Source organism: Patagioenas fasciata, chromosome 7, assembly GCF_037038585.1.
Source record: "Patagioenas fasciata isolate bPatFas1 chromosome 7, bPatFas1.hap1, whole genome shotgun sequence".
NCBI lineage: Eukaryota > Metazoa > Chordata > Aves > Columbiformes > Columbidae > Patagioenas > Patagioenas fasciata.
This window is the reverse complement of record NC_092526.1, coordinates 29,935,360-29,951,544: the sequence shown is the minus strand read 5'-3', so window position 1 is coordinate 29,951,544 and position 16,185 is coordinate 29,935,360. Positions and strand designations below refer to the sequence as shown.

Sequence of the window (16,185 nt, the reverse complement as noted above, 5' to 3'; positions counted from 1 at the left end):
AACTCCATGCATCAAACTATTTTCTAGCCTTCTGCTGGTTAAACTATTGCTTCCCTTTCTCCTGTAAAATATTGTCCATTTTGTCACTTCTTCGGCAAGAACATATGGGCTTTTCCAGATACATTATAAATATGGCATGGGAATACTTTTAAACAATAAGTGATTTTTCCAGTCACTTTCCAATTAAAAAGAGAACATGATGCTATCCTAATTCTAGGATATTAATAAGGATACTAATATCTCTGTAGTAATAACGCCACAAATTGCATGTGAACAAGGCTATTAAAGAGAGAAAACTTAGGCAGCAGACATAATGATGTTCATTTTTGTTATATGGACCAGTCACTTGAAGCACTGATATTCAAAGTTTCCATGTACAGAGGAAAGAATGAAATTCTATAAATTTTTGTCACATCCCTTTAATGTTTCATTTTCCATGTTAAGCCTGGAGTTTGCTTTCCAACACACCAGCTTAAACCCTCAGCTGTAATTCATTTCCTCTCCGTGTTTGGTTGAGCATATGACATGGTCTTATACTAACTTCATCTTGTAGATGAAGCAGCATTTTAATTGCATCTGTGCTATCTTTCCAAACCTGTTTCTTCTACCAGGTGACATTATTGAACTTCATGATAACTTCAGAAGGAATGCAGGATCAGCTGCTGGGAATTGTAGTTGCAAGAGAAAGGCCAGATCTTGAAGAAGAAAAACAAGCCCTCATCCTTCAAGGGGCTGAGAATAAAAGGTATTGAGAGATGCTCCCTTGCTAGGGACAGATGCAGGTTGCAGTTTAAGGAAATACAATCATGGGAAATACGTTTCAGAGACCATGTTTTTGCTTGATTTAACAGGAAATTCAAGACTGCCTGAACTTAGACTTCTGCTGGTTTTTAGGCTGATTTGGGTGCATGCTCTTACTCATATACCTATTGGTTGTGCCTCTCTTCTTCTGATGTGGTTTCCTATTTCTGGTCTTATTAGAAAATGCTAAAGAGCTGAATTGTGCATTGTGTAATTGCAAAATCTAACTCTCAATTTTGTCCTCTGTCTGTTTTTACATGTCCCTTTCATGATGTTGGCATACAATATGCTGTCCTCACGATTTTGGATTAGATACTAATGGCTGTGTGTTAGATTTGCACTGATTGTACACACCAAAGGGCATCTTTCCTTGTGGATCAAGGCATGAAATGTACTGTATTCCAAGTGATTTGTCACTTCTTCCTTTGACCATCCATTTTTAGCCCAAAAGTGGCTACTTTTTCTTAAATTTAAGGGAAGGTTTAATGAGGAAAAAAGGTTTTGCTGTTTAAGTGACATATCATGAATAGAAGCTATACGGTGTCTTGTTTTATAGAAACTAACAGAAAACAGCTGTAATTTTCATATGTGAAAATCTTCTATAATATTTTAGGCAGCTAAAAGAAATAGAAGACAAGATTTTAGAAGTTCTTTCAACCTCAGAAGGAAATATTTTGGAGGATGAAACTGCTATTAAGATATTGTCGTCTTCCAAAGTTCTGGCTAATGAGATTTCTGAAAAGCAAGCTGTAGCTGAAGAGACGGAGAAGAAGATTGATAATACTCGTATGGGCTATCGGCCTATTGCCATCCATTCATCAATCTTGTTTTTTACGATTGCTGATCTAGCCAACATTGAGCCCATGTACCAGTATTCACTCATGTGGTTCATTAACCTTTTCATCATGTCTATAGATAATTCAGAGCAATCAGAAGTTTTACAATCAAGGTAAGAATGATAATTTGCCGTTTGGAATTGGTGATCTATTCATAGTTAGTTCAGAAATGTTACTGTAATTTTTCCAAAGTCTGTAGTCTCAGGCACTATAATTTGAAATGTTTTTTGGCACATCTGTATGTCAGATACTGTTTTCTGGAAAATAATTTATTCATAGAAACCAAATATATACAATATAGTACAAGTGCAACTCATTTCACTATTTCTTTTGAGTAATTGTGTGTGAAATTACGAAGTATCAGTTAGATTAAAATAATCCACCTACTTTGATTTTGGATTTCCTTTCATGTAGTGACTTTGCATGTCTTCAAGAAACAGGCAAGAAACTTCTTCAGACAACTGGTGAGGGAGAATGAAGTCTTGTGACTGGGGCTCTTGGCTGTGGATTGTGCCAGGCAGCAATTCTGAACCCAACCGCTTTTAAAATCGTTTGATTCTTGTTTTATATTGAAGGTGTCCCTCCCTCTTCGAGCTTGTTCATGAGAACAGGAGAAAATGTGCATTCTTTAATAATCTGAATTTATTTAACGTGTGATGGACCTCACTATTATGATCTCATTAGGATGATGCAAACTATACCTTTGAAGTTAATCATCTACACAGAGTTGGTTTAAAGAAAGTTTTTCAGTACTCTGTCACATCAGTTACTAAATTGTAATTCAGTGTCTTTATTTGATCTTCAAATCACAAAACATTGCTTATGTTACTTAGATACTTGCATGTTCCTCAGATGAACAAAGGATGAGAGACAGAAACTGATCTCTCAATTTGAATACAGAAATTTTTTCTAGTTAATATTGCAAGTAGCCATTTGGGGATTAACCATTACTCTCCATGTTTTATTTAAACATGAGTAAGTTGTAGTACCTGGTAAGGCAGTACTTAGTGTGTAGTTAAATATATAGTGTCCAGTTTAGTGGCATACTGTTAGGCAGGGTATTTTTTTCATTAGAATTTAGACAAGGTCTAGACACTCTTAGTCTAGCATAACTGTATTATCAAACATATTGCTAATAATCATTTCAGTCAGAGCTTAATCTTTTGGTGTCATATTTGAAACTGCATTCAAGGTAGCCTTTTACCAATAAGGCAATCTGTGTTCTGTAAACTTAGCTCTTGAACTTTAAATCTTACTCTTCTGTATCTCAAAACAACCTCCTGTATGCCTGTGTGCCTAAATGAAAGTAAGCAATAAATAAAATAATCTCATTTTCATTCAGAACCTTCCTGTTAGCAAGAATATAAAGATACAGGAGCCGAATCCCAGCTGACAGTGTGCATCCCGAGGGAATGATTGGTGTAAGCCCATTTTGATAATTTTGCCCAGTGAAGGCAGAGGAAGACAGACTCAGAAAATTCTCTGTGAATTAATAATTCACATCAGACCATTTGTCTTGGGCTGTCTTCACTAGTCAGATATTTTTTAATGCAGCCTCTACTGAGATTTTTTATTTGATCATTCTTTTCTCATGCAAACCTTGCTACTTCTGTAACTTGAGAAGAGTTTACATTTTGTCGCACGGTCATCTTTGTGTCACTCTTTTGTGTATAAATTGTGTCTGTATCCATTTAACTGATGAGCAATCATTAATTTTGAAAGGAATTAAAAAGCTAATAAAAACCAGGACTGTTTATTACAATAATAATATTAAAAATAGTCTATTTCTTGTCAGTTGAATGGAAGAAAACAAATCTAGATTGAAACACAAAACTAAAAAGGAGACATGGATCAAACAACATAGATTGCTCTCCATCTTATCTCTCATCAAAAGCTTTCCACTTTTCAATTCTAATGGATCACACATAGGTTTTAGAATGGTGCATATGTCTGAACTGCAGGAACACCCTCTGAGTACCTCCCTGCCAAGGGACTGGTGACTCTGGAAGTTGGAAAAAAGCCATAGCACCCCTGCACATCTTTGTCACTGACTTGAAAGAAGGATTTGAAGTAGTTGTGGAAATTCATACACTGCATTTCTAACCACCCCAAGGGACTTTTTGTCATTTTGACTAGGTATTCAACATATTAAAACTTCAACCTTTATAAAACAACAGATGGCCTGCTTGCTTTGTGTTTAAAGAAATGATTGGTAATAAATCGGGGAGTTTTAACTAAATTTGTATTACAGCATATTAAGGAAAATTCTCTGTAGAATGGGAAACAGATTTCAGATAACCTTGAAAGATGGATTGTTTTGATTTTGGCCCTGGTATTTATATTCATAATGAATTTTAAAATTGCTGCTCTTTTATACCCCTCCCAAAGGGAACCTCTCACTTTCTCTGAAAATCATGTTTTACTGAGATGTTTTTCATGTTATTTTGCCCTCACAATGGTACATTCATTTAATGATTGCTTTGGGGTAATTGACTGGAGAACTTATTAGAATAAAGGACATATGAATGGTTTGTAACAGGTTTCCAGAGGGCGCCACTTTAGAGTGATATTAATGGAAGATATTTTTTTCCAACACCTGTAGGTTGAAGATTCTCAAGGATCATTTTACTTACTCACTTTATGTCAATGTCTGTCGCTCCCTCTTTGAAAAGGACAAGCTGCTGTTCTCTTTTTGTCTAACTGTGAATCTACTGAAATATGAAAGATTGGTCAGTATTTAAAAATAATTTGCTGTTTGATATGAGATACAAACTGTCAGTAATAGGAACATACAGGATAAGAATAGAAAGATAAGTTTATATCAAATTGTATTATTTAAGCCTCAATTTTGTGGTGTTTTTCATTTCAAGAAGCAATTATAAGCATGGAAAAAGATTCTCTGGAATGAAATAAATCTATGACAAAGTGATATGACAAAACTGAGCTGGATGATAACAGTTTTACTACACATTACTTAAAGCAGAGCCCAGCCCCTGTTATTCTTACAGTGAATACTTTGCAACTTTACTGTAATGTATCAAGTTCTAAGAGCATATCAAAATGAACTATAAGCATTGATTTAAGAAGCTACTAATCTTTTTCACTTATGGTGCTAAATATGTTTATTTTTGTATGGAATTCCTCACAATCAAACACTTGTACTAACTGAATTCTCTGGAATTCTAGTAATTATTTTCAAAATATTTCTTTACAGGATTTTTAAAAATTCACATGTATGTGAATGATATTGTCCTCAAAACAGTCCTTACAGTTGCTTGGGGTTGTTTCTTTCAGTGTAACATGTAAACATTTCAGATTTTAGAAACTTCTGAAATTTTTATCTCAGAGAATACAGAATAGAAGTGAATTCCTTCAAGAGCTGACAGTAATAATCATGGGACCCTGTTCTCCCGTTCACAGGGACTTCAATTTACAAATTCAAGCCATCAAATTTTGAGATGAAGGAGTATTGTGAAAGCAATGAGACGTGATAGGCTGATATTTTGTTTTCCTATTTAGACTTGCATTATAGGAAAAAGTTGCAAAAGGCATGGTTCCCTTAAATATTTCCAGGATTTTTTTTTCCTTCAACATTTTGGGATTTGAAGAATGGGTGTAAAAATGTAATCAGTTAACATTGTTCATTCCCCGAGTTAGGAATGCAGATGAATCTTCAGACTGGCTCATATCTTAAATTCCTTAAATTCTTGTGTAACTGAAAACCAGATAGTGAACACTTTGGAAATAAGCTTTTGGTAGTGATATAGAAGCCTTTTCAACTAATGCAAGAATTCAGATAAAGGTATTGATTTCCTCCATAATTTACTAAACCCAATAGATATTATTTATTTATTCCTAAGAGCTATGTTTTTTATTGCAGATTGATGAGGATGAGTGGAAATTTCTATTGACTGGAGGCATAGGTTTGGACAATCCCTTTTCTAATCCATGTACCTGGCTTCCTCCAAAATCATGGGATGAAATTTGTCGACTAGAAGATTTGTCACACTTCACAAATATTCGTGAGGATTTTACACAACTGAAGGATGGATGGAAACTGGTGTATGACAGCATGGTATGTTAACATCCATGATTGCTTGCATTCTTAAGCTAATTAACACATGGAAAAATATTTATTCAGGGGAAGGAAAGTGCATGGTTCTTACATAGTGGAATGTAAATATTTAAGCAAATGGTGTGTAATAGTGGATTATTGCCAGTTTGTCAGGTGGCTTCTGAATAGCAAGTCAGGATTTGAATTGAATTTGGAGGGAAAAAAAACCCAACAAAACCTGGAGTGGTAAGGTGACAGTGACATTTGCTAAACTTAAGGCAACCACTGTCCCTTGTAACTCCATACATTTGTTTAGCATACTTTGAGGATGCCTTTTCATGCTATTATGTGGCATGCTGCTTTCCTGGATATGTGTGAAAAAACAATTATTTCCGTGTCAAGAAACTAGTGTGGGGTTCAGGAGACCTGTGTTCTGTTTCCAACTCTGGCAGTGACCTCAGGATATGTGCATGAATGACTGACTTTGTGTTTATCCAACTTCATCGCTGTTTCCTTAAAATTTAGGCTCTTTAGATGAATTTTACTCCACATTTGGACACTTGATTCGTCTTTAATCTTACTATCAACTCCTTTATTTTATCACACTCTCTTTAGTTTCTTGATAGGCAATGTGTTCGTCATCAACATACCTCCTGAAGACATGATTAAAAAAGTTATCCTCCTTTCCTACTTGCACCATATCTGACCATAACCACTTCCATGTGCAGCTAATACTGTCTGTTTGTGCTTTTCTCACTGTTAACTTAAATAATGAAAATTTATCACCAATAGTCAGTCAAATGATCCAGGGCCTCTTACACCTCTTTCATAAAAATGAATGATGTGTTGTATTCATGGTAAATGTCAAAGATTTAGAAATCCTTTCTGTTTAACAAATGGCCTGAAAGTATGCAGAGGGGAGAAGAATGGATTTTTGATTGGAAATGCTCATAAATGTACACTGAGACATTAAAGAAGCTAAGCAGCTGCAGCTCCTTCAGTTGTCCAGATTGCAGGAACCAGAAGAATTATAGAGCTAACACTTTCCTTGGGCATTTACAAAAAGATAGAGCAAGTTGAGGGCTTTAGTTCTTCTTTGGGAAAGAGTTGCTTGGGAAATGAACAGAGAAATTATGGCATTTGAAAAGCAGATTGAGGGAGGGGACTATTCTGTGATGTACTTTGAGATGATAGCTTTTTGAAGCAATGCCTGTTATAAAGGAAACGTGCTGACTTTAAGAAGTAAAGATTCAAGATGTATGTGGTAGCTCTGCGTGCACTCACACGGCCAGACTGAAATAAGCAGAAAATCCTTCATTTAAGTGGCATTCAATAAAATGAGAGATATAGAATCAGGTCATCAATTAACTGATAAAGAACCTAATAAACAGTAACACTGAAGCCAGGAACATTCAGTTACGGAAACCTGAGCGCAAGATCGAAAGGAACGGCACTATCTGTTGCTGTCCTCATACAGAAGAGTTGCTGTGCCTTTTACTAGTTATGTGAAACCGTTTTCATAACCTCTCTAGCCTTCATGCTAGTACTTTCATGTGAATACACTACAGTTTTCAAAAATACCAATTCATAATGGGTCTTGGGGAAGATGCCTTTTTCCATGACTGTGGGCTTTTTTTACTGCTCTAGTTTACCCCCAGTAATATGCAACCAGCTCTTTTTCCTGTCTTGTTAGTGATGCAAAAATATAAATAAAGGGCAGTTTCATGCTTGTGTGCATGTGTGTTAAAGAGAGAGGGCACAGGAATCAGTGTTGCTTGACGCACTTTGTCTTCAGAAGTCATGGACTGAATATACATGTTTTTCAAAGGAGTTTGAGATGCATTTTTCTCCTCCTCCTGCTGTAGTTAAGGTTGCTTTGAGAAGTACAGGAGACCTGACTTCAACTCCCTAGTTCAAGGATTCCATGTGTTTTATCTAAAGTTGTGTTGCATATCTTGGAGTAGGGACTGAAACTCAGTTATCCTCCAGCTGGCTGACCTATTCTCAAAGCTACTGCTGCATCTCTTCTCCTGGAGAAGAGTTTTAGCACTCAGTGGAGTCTTCAGTGTATTAATACAAAAATAGTGCAGCATTCTGGATTCCAATCTGAAATTAAGTGCCTGGAAGTTGGGGACGGAGGGAGCCAGGCTCCAGATCCTTAGCAGAACCTGAGCTCCATCGTGATTTGATTTGCTAAATCCATGGTGCTCAGAATGCAGCTTGTGCAGGTCTGTCTGCATCCTTCTGTGCCAAGCCTTCCCAGCGCAAGAGGTCACCAGCAGAACTGGAACACCATTTTCCAGCCAGGCATACCTCACTTGCACTCTGCTCCAGTCTAACAAGACGTTCACATGCCTCAGAGCCATGGCTGCTCCCATCTGATACCTGCATTGACAACATGATGGCTGGATTATTCTTGGGTCATTGACAAGTCAATGGGTCTGGGGCATTGTTTAACTTGATTTTCTGATTCTTGTTTCCCTGCACTCATTTTCTGCATTCAGATGCAACCTAACTCATGCTTATCATGTAATACTGTAATGTAATTATCCCTGATTATACCATTACCATTGTAATACTGAAGACTGACACCATAATTCAGGTCTAACAGAAAGAGGGGGGTAAAGTGCATTTTCAGGTTTCCTTCAGCATATTCCTTCTCCATTTTCTAGAGAAGAACTTTGGGTTATTGTCTTTCACACACTTAAAAATTACCATAACTTCTCTACTACAAGAGAAGCTTATATATTTAAAGCTAAAAAAAAAAAACCCTTTAAAGCTTTAAGCATGTCAACCCTATTTCTGTAGATTAAGAAAAAGACACATGATGGATTGATGTGTCAAGTTAAAAGATAATTTATTCTCACTATTGGTAATTCACAAATGCTTTAAACAACATTGAAATACATCTGTTTTTAGGATCCCCAGCATGAGAATTTTCCTGGAGAATGGCAAGACAAGTTGGGGGAGTTCCAAAGGATGCTCATCATTCGCTGCCTGCGACCTGACAAAGTATGTACAAAACTTTTGCCTTATCCAGAAAGGTCTGTGCATTTGGAAACCAAAAGTATTTGCAAGTATGCATTTCAGCTGTGTTGTCTACAACCATTCTACCCCAGTCAGTCATAAAGGGAAAAGAAATTAATGAGATTTCAAAAAACCCAGCAAGTATGAAATGGTAATGAAAAAGCTTCTTGAAACAGAAGGGTAGGTCTTCAGCTTTTGTTAAGTTGCAGTACACACACCAAACTCACCTGAGCTCTTCCTCCTTGAGACTGTCTGACAAACCTTGTGACTTTTCTTTCAGTACACCTTCTATTTTTGCTCCTATAGCTTTTTTGGTGGATGTCCCTATTTATGGTAAATTTTGTCTAACCTAGGGAGATAATTTAAGGGTAAGGAGGAGTGCAGGTAATGTAGGTGCTTAAAGGCAGCAATTATTGCAGACATACAGATTCAATTTGTTCTATAGAAAGTGTTTTGAGGCAGAACTATTCTGATCTGAGTCTGTCTAGCTGTAAGGATGGAATATAGCACAGATCACAAGAGATGCCCATAGTTGTGAATCTCTATTCCAAAAAAAAAGTTAACCTACTATAAACCAGAATTTGCACAGGCAATTTTTCATATAATCAGAAGCTAGTGGGACTACTGTTAGTCCACACCTGCTATAATGACAATGGTTAAATTTGAAATAAGTAAAGACACAGGTGAGTTGATGAGCAGGACAATCAAGATAAATTAACTATTGGAACTTTTTCCACCTGTGCCACATTTTGTGTACTCAGTCGCACTATATGCTTATTAACTGCAGGCACCCGTATGCAGTATCAAATTACAGATTTTATTATCAAAATATCAAATATGGAAGTTAAAACCTCTAGAGACAAATATAGCAATTTTACAGATAACATTTTAAAAAATATTATACCTGATTGTGACCAAAGTGTTTGAGTTAAAATTGTTATTTGAAACCTTTTGTATTTCTTGAATTTTGGGTTCAGAGATGAATTCTTGGTATCACATTTGCAAATACTAGTTCATTTCTTTAAAGGGGAGGTGATTATTGTAAAATATTCTAGGCTGTGTCCAGAGATAGAATGAATGGTGATATTTAAAGGAATTATATCTGTAAGGGTTTACAAGGTCAAAGTGTTAAGTGGTAATTTTATAAGTGTCTCTCATGTTGGTAAAGAGCTCAGTTCACTTCAGCAGGAAGGTTAAACACCAGCATGTACAAGACTGTTGTCCACAGCAGTTTTCTTACGCAAGATCTTCGCACCTTTGAAAGGTGTTGCATTAGGGACCTGAAACTTGACATCCTTTCCATAATACAGGTGGCGTAAATGCAGAAAACATCAAGCTTCCTATAGCAGCATGTGAGTCTGTTCAGATGTGGTGACAGAAATGAGAGGAAGGATCTTTTGCTGAGCACTTCTGATTCCAGCCCTCTTAGAGCATCTTCAAGCTTAAAGCTTGTTTTTTGCCTGGATTTACACTTGTGAAATCATGAATTCCTCTGGGATTGCACTTTTATCTCATTTTATGTGCAGGAATACTGTCCTTGAAATATGTATTACAATGTTTAGAGTGATCTGTGTTAATGCTTACACAAAATGAGGACACTTTTAATTAATTCTAGTTTTCTTCTTCTTCCTTTTTTTTTTTTTTTTTTTTTTAGATAATACCAATGGTGCAGGAATTTATCATTCATAACCTGGGACGTCCATTTATTGAGCCACCTCCATTTGATTTGTCCAAAGCATTTTCTGATAGTAACTCTTGTGCACCACTGATATTTGTACTTTCGCCTGGTGCTGACCCCATGGCAGCCCTTGTTAAGTTTGCTGATGATCAGGTATTTCAGTATCTCCAGACTTTTTAAATATAGTTGATGTTTGTGTGTGTGTGTGCACATGCATATGTTTGTATGAAGCAAAAACTTTGTTTCAGTACAAGTAGAAATGCCAAAGTAAGCTCAAAAACCTATTTTGAATTGTCCAAAAACATGTTAAAATTGATCTCACGGTTCTCTTTAATACAAGGCACTAATCAATGCAAGTGGATTGTTTTTAGGAATGAACAATTTGCTGATCATAAGGAATCATATGTTAAATATTTTTGGCATATTCTATAATGCAGTGATGTCGTGATCTATTTAATCAGTTTGCATAATTTAAAATGGAAAAACGGAAGAAAACCATACTAGTGTAAACATTCAGTTTAAGGAACCTTATTGGTTGATGGTATTTTTTTTTCTAATAAGCATGATGTGTAATATATTACTTAATCAAAATCACAGTAGTAATATAAGATCCTTGGTGGCATCTACACCTCAGAATTCAAATATGGATTTTTGATGGCTTTGATTCTTGCATTTCCTGACTATTATTCTGTCAGAATTCTGTGCTGTTGAGAATGACAGACATACTTCAAGTCTCCAACCAGCAGGCTGTAAATGCGACCTGCATTCTGTAGTGGGTTGTCTATGTCCTAAAGAGTATCCTGGTTTTAGGAATATTTTGCAAATGTCAGACTTTTGCAGTTCTGGATTAAAGGGATGTGTAGTTGGAGCTTTTCATTGGAAGATAGATAAGAGGTTTCAATCAACTGGAATGACACAAAGAAAAAGCTTTTAACTGTATTTTAAAATATACTGTACACTAAATATTTCAAGAATGGATATAGATGTGAACTCTCATACCAGAAGTTTTAGTGTATTTATGCCATATTATTCTTACTTATCGTATGCTTTCTCTGTGCACAGGGATATGGTGATACAAAGCTGAGTTCTCTGTCACTTGGTCAAGGCCAAGGCCCGATCGCCATGAAGATGATAGAGAAGGCAGTAAAGGAAGGAACATGGGTTGTTCTGCAGAATTGCCACCTGGCCAGCTCCTGGATGCCAACACTGGAAAGAGTCTGTGAGGTAAAAATAAGTATTATCTTCTTCTTAGAACTACTTTAGAAGGCATGTCTGATCCAGCCAGCCCAGCTTAGCACCCTTCATGCTGGTTCCCATGAGATAAGGGTCATTGTCACCTGTTGAGTCTCTTTCCTTCTGCCTACTGGAGTAGCAAGTGCTGACAAACGTGGTGGGTCTGGCCCATTTCTTGGGCATCTATTCCACAAACGTGCCCAGAGAGGACAAAGTTTAGTTCAAAATACTCAAGTCTGGAATAAAAATAGACCAGCCGTAGAAGGAAAGTGGTCATTCATAACTGTGACTTTCGCTATAATCACATATAAACACTTAAGAAACTAAACTTTGGACTGGTATGTTTTTCCACTTAAAAAAATCGGTTTAATAGTAACAGCACATGAGGTATATTTAAGTCTGTTGTGTGTTCCAATTGCCTGTTTTAATATGTGTTTATTGTAGGAGCTAAATCCTGATACAACCCATCCAGATTTCCGAATTTGGCTCACCAGTTACCCATCTGCCACTTTCCCAGTGTCTGTGCTTCAGAATGGAGTGAAGATGACTAATGAAGCTCCAAAAGGTTTACGGGCCAATATAATTCGTTCATACCTGATGGATCCAATATCTGATCCTGAGTTTTTCAACAGCTGCAGAAAACCTGTTAGTAATGTATTGGAACTTTGTAAATCATTTGAAGCAGACACTGATGACGGTGTCTGTATGCTCTGAGGGAAAAAAAACCTCCAAAATGTAATAGTTGTCATCCACTGCAGTGAAACTGGTTTAGATTAGTGGCAATACTGAAGTGAATTATATTTTTATTTTATTGCTAGTCTCTTTCAATTGACATTTTGTGTTACACCTTACAGTTCTCTAGTTACAAACAAAGCTAGGAAAAATCTTAACCGCTCTTTCATAATTAGATGTCTGTTTGCAAACTTATTTTACAGTATTTTATTTTTCTATAATTAATATAGTTCTTCTAAATGAGGTCATATGCTTAACTAAATGGTCTCAATTGAAAAGCAACCCAAAAGTTTCTTCCTGAGGTTTTTCTTTGAAAGTCTGAAATCTCTTTTTAATGAGAAGAGAAAAAAAAAATAGCAGAAAAATTGTGTGAACAATGTTTTATACAACAATGGTGTAAAAAACAGTCATAGGTCCATGCTTTCTTACACACCATTGTATGTGTCATGCGGTTATATAGCTTTAAAAATGAAATTGCTTTGAGGGTTCACACTGGTTTAAGAGAATATTTCGAACTGATTCTTATGACAATTTGAAGCTTTCGTATGTCAAGAAAAACCGCCCCTGAGTCATCACCAGTATGTTACTGGAGAAGGAAATGATGGCTCTACAGTGACTCAGAGAAAGCACTGCTGCACAGGGGGTGAGAAAAATGAAACACTTTAAACCAGCCGTGAATTCTTAATGGTGATGCATTTGTTTTGAAGGCTGAGTTCAAGGCGTTGCTGTACGGCCTCTGCTTCTTCCATGCGCTGGTGCAAGAAAGGCGGAATTTTGGGCCATTGGGTTGGAACATTCCATACGAATTCAATGAGACTGACCTCCGCATCAGCGTGCAGCAGCTGCACATCTTCCTCAACCAGTATGAGGTACAGAAACCTTTCCCAGCGGTCACTGAACCTTGCTGACGCTTTCTGGGACTGTTCATGCATGTCCCAATGCTGGCTGAGGGCTCCACAGCAACCGTGCAGATGGGGCAGGGAGTGAGAAACCAAGCTCTGATTGCAGTAGGGGTGAGTGTATTCTTTGTCAGCGGTCAGTGTCTCTTGAGCAGTATAGAACTGATATGGGAGGCTTTCAAATGACCATTTAGAAGTTCTGCCATGCAAAATAGAGCAGTGTTTGTTCTATAAAGTTGCCTTATTCATTGGAATCTTACCCTGTGTCTGGGCATGAGGTGTGGCTTCAGCTCTTGGTGGTTACTGCAAGATGTAAAATACCGTACTAAAATACTTAATTGCAAACCGCGATTTACACAATGACAGGGATAATACCAGGCCTTGGACTTTATCTATTTGTGCAAATTTGGCAGATGATATTTTCATCTCTGTTTGCAGAGCTCAGCAGTGTTTTGTAGAAGCCTCTCTGGAATTTGCTGGCAATACATGACACTTCTTCATGTTCCAACTTCCTCAGCAACTCCCAGTAGCACAAATCTGTTACAGTGATGGCTGGGGTCAAGAGAGGGGGTGTTGTTTTCAGCCACTGTCAGCCTGGAGTGGTTTTGGTTCTCAGTGTGGTTAGTAGGTCAGTTGTGATTTAGCAAGAGAAAGCAACTTATGAAGCTGTGTGTTTCTTTTCCTGCAGGAGAGCAAAGTGGGGTCTGGGGAGGATGTCCTCCCCTTGTGTGACCAAAGCCTATGAGCAAATGTAGTGCCTGTCAGGGAGGGAAGCTTCTTTTTCCTGCCAGATATGCAGTAAACATAGTTGTTGGTACCTTTTTTCAGCTGCTTTGCTTTATCATACTTCTCAATGTTATTACCCACTCTTGCCCTGACTTCCTGTAAATAATTATCTGCACACCTATGGCCCTGTGACAGCACACATTATGTATAGCCATAAGTTTTTCATAAATCTCAGAGAGTTCCAGCTGCATTACTATGGAAACTTCTTGTGCTGTTATTCTTCAAAAGGAGCAATGCTGGCTGACTTGATAGATGATTATTAAAGTATCTGAAGATCAGATCAATGGTACAAGCATGAACCAAGAGAAGCAAATAGCAGCTTTTAAACTTTCCAGTGAAAATTCTGGATGACTTCCAAAGAAAGTACAATGATGCCAGTTTAGCTGCCCAGAGAAGTGCTGGGCTGCAGGTCAGATCATGGTTCTGCATTCTTTTCAGGAGGTGCCATATGATGCTCTTCGCTATATGACTGGAGAATGTAATTATGGTGGCAGAGTCACTGATGACTGGGATCGGCGTACGCTGCGTAGTGTTCTAAACATGTTCTTTTCCTCAGAAATAATTACAAATGTAGATTATAAATTTGATCCAAGTGGCCTCTATTTTGCTCCTCCTGAAGGAGATGTAAGTATCCCGAACAACGGAATTACTAACAGCTTATTTTTTAAAAAAATACGTCTATCTTTACTGACATTGATAGGTGCCTCAGTGCTTACTGTTGTTGCTGCTCACTTTTGTGGCTTCATCTCACATTCTATTAGACCCTGTTTCAGCAATATCTAAGGAATGGAAATGATGAGAGAAACCACCCCAGGTACTACCAGATGAACTGACTTTGCTTTGTGTGAGTCAGCACACATAGGGGACAGTAAGGGAGAACCCCAGCCTGCTGAAGTTAAGTGTTATAAAATAGGTATACGCAGGTGAGTTGAGCATATCTACTGGAGGTATAAAGGACACAGGAATCAGCTGAATTGATCACAAGGGAGAACGATGTTCCACCTTAGCAAAACAACTTCACAGACACTTGGCAAGCAGTGGAGCCAGAAAGGGGCTGCAGCCTCCTGTACTGGGTATTGTATTTTGTAGGAGTATTTCCAACAGCCATTAGAAGTGATGTCAGAAATTATTTAAGCCAAGCCAATCCTGATTTCAGGGTAAGGGCCAAAGGAATTTGTGAGGGTCAGCCCCTGTATTTCCTTTTATCTCTTAGTTTACACACTGTATTCATTACACCAGGAAAGCCTGTAGTGGTTTTGGCACAGAGCTCACAGCCTGTCATGGGCTGTTTGGCTCTTTCTCTGTCTTCTTTTAAATTAAGAGTTGGTTTTGTGTTTTTTTTTTTTTTTTTTGCAGTATGAGAGCTATATTGAATATACAAAGACACTTCCACGGAATCCTTCCCCAGAGGTATTTGGAATGAACGCAAATGCTGATATTACCAAGGATCAGTCAGAAACACAACTGTTATTCGATAACATTCTTCTTACACAGGTATGTAAAACATCACATCTCATCTTACCATAACTTCCTCCACATTAGTATGTTCAGATTTTTTTTTCAAATTTTACTGTACTGTATTATGTTGTATCTCCATTCTGGTGAAATTACTGTTCCACTTAAGAATCTTGTGGCAGTGGAAGCAGGATTTCAGGGAGAGGAGGGGAAAGAAAGAGATGCAAACCTATAGGAAACAAGATTTTGTTAGTTCTAAGGTAATTAATAATTTATTGCAATAATACAGGGAATTCTGAAACAAATTAATTTCAATCACAAGGGAAAGAGAGTTGGAACTATAATGACTGTTTAAAGAATGCCTTTATACCAGCTCTGCTTTGCTGCATTTTAAATATTTGCTGTCCTAAATTGTTTTTCTCAAAATAAATCCAAATTTTTTTCTCTCTCTAGTGTAAGGCATCTGTTGGTGGTGCAAAATCCACTGATGAAGTTGTTAATGAAGTCACAGGTGACATCCTGAGCAAACTTCCTCCAAATTTCGATATTGAAACAGCAATGAGAAGATATCCAACCACTTATACTCAAAGCATGAATACCGTGCTTGTCCAAGAGATGGGACGCTTTAACAAATTGTTGCAGACAATACGGGACTCGTGTGTGAACATCCAGAAAGCAATAAAG

The 16,185-nt window shown here is 37.3% G+C and overlaps 1 protein-coding gene across 1 annotated transcript in view; it reads left to right on the top strand.

The window, feature by feature from the left end:
• Window positions 1–16,185, top strand: part of DNAH7 (dynein axonemal heavy chain 7) — a 92,152-nt gene that overhangs the window by 70,836 nt on the left and 5,131 nt on the right. Inside the window, exons 45-56 of the mRNA XM_071810749.1 lie at window positions 612–745; window positions 1,415–1,750; window positions 4,240–4,366; window positions 5,518–5,712; window positions 8,611–8,703; window positions 10,373–10,549; window positions 11,459–11,620; window positions 12,074–12,274; window positions 13,069–13,230; window positions 14,485–14,670; window positions 15,403–15,540; window positions 15,955–16,185. Coding sequence (XP_071666850.1) covers window positions 612–745; window positions 1,415–1,750; window positions 4,240–4,366; window positions 5,518–5,712; window positions 8,611–8,703; window positions 10,373–10,549; window positions 11,459–11,620; window positions 12,074–12,274; window positions 13,069–13,230; window positions 14,485–14,670; window positions 15,403–15,540; window positions 15,955–16,185 — 2,142 coding nt within the window. The remainder of the gene's footprint in view (window positions 1–611; window positions 746–1,414; window positions 1,751–4,239; window positions 4,367–5,517; window positions 5,713–8,610; window positions 8,704–10,372; window positions 10,550–11,458; window positions 11,621–12,073; window positions 12,275–13,068; window positions 13,231–14,484; window positions 14,671–15,402; window positions 15,541–15,954) is intronic.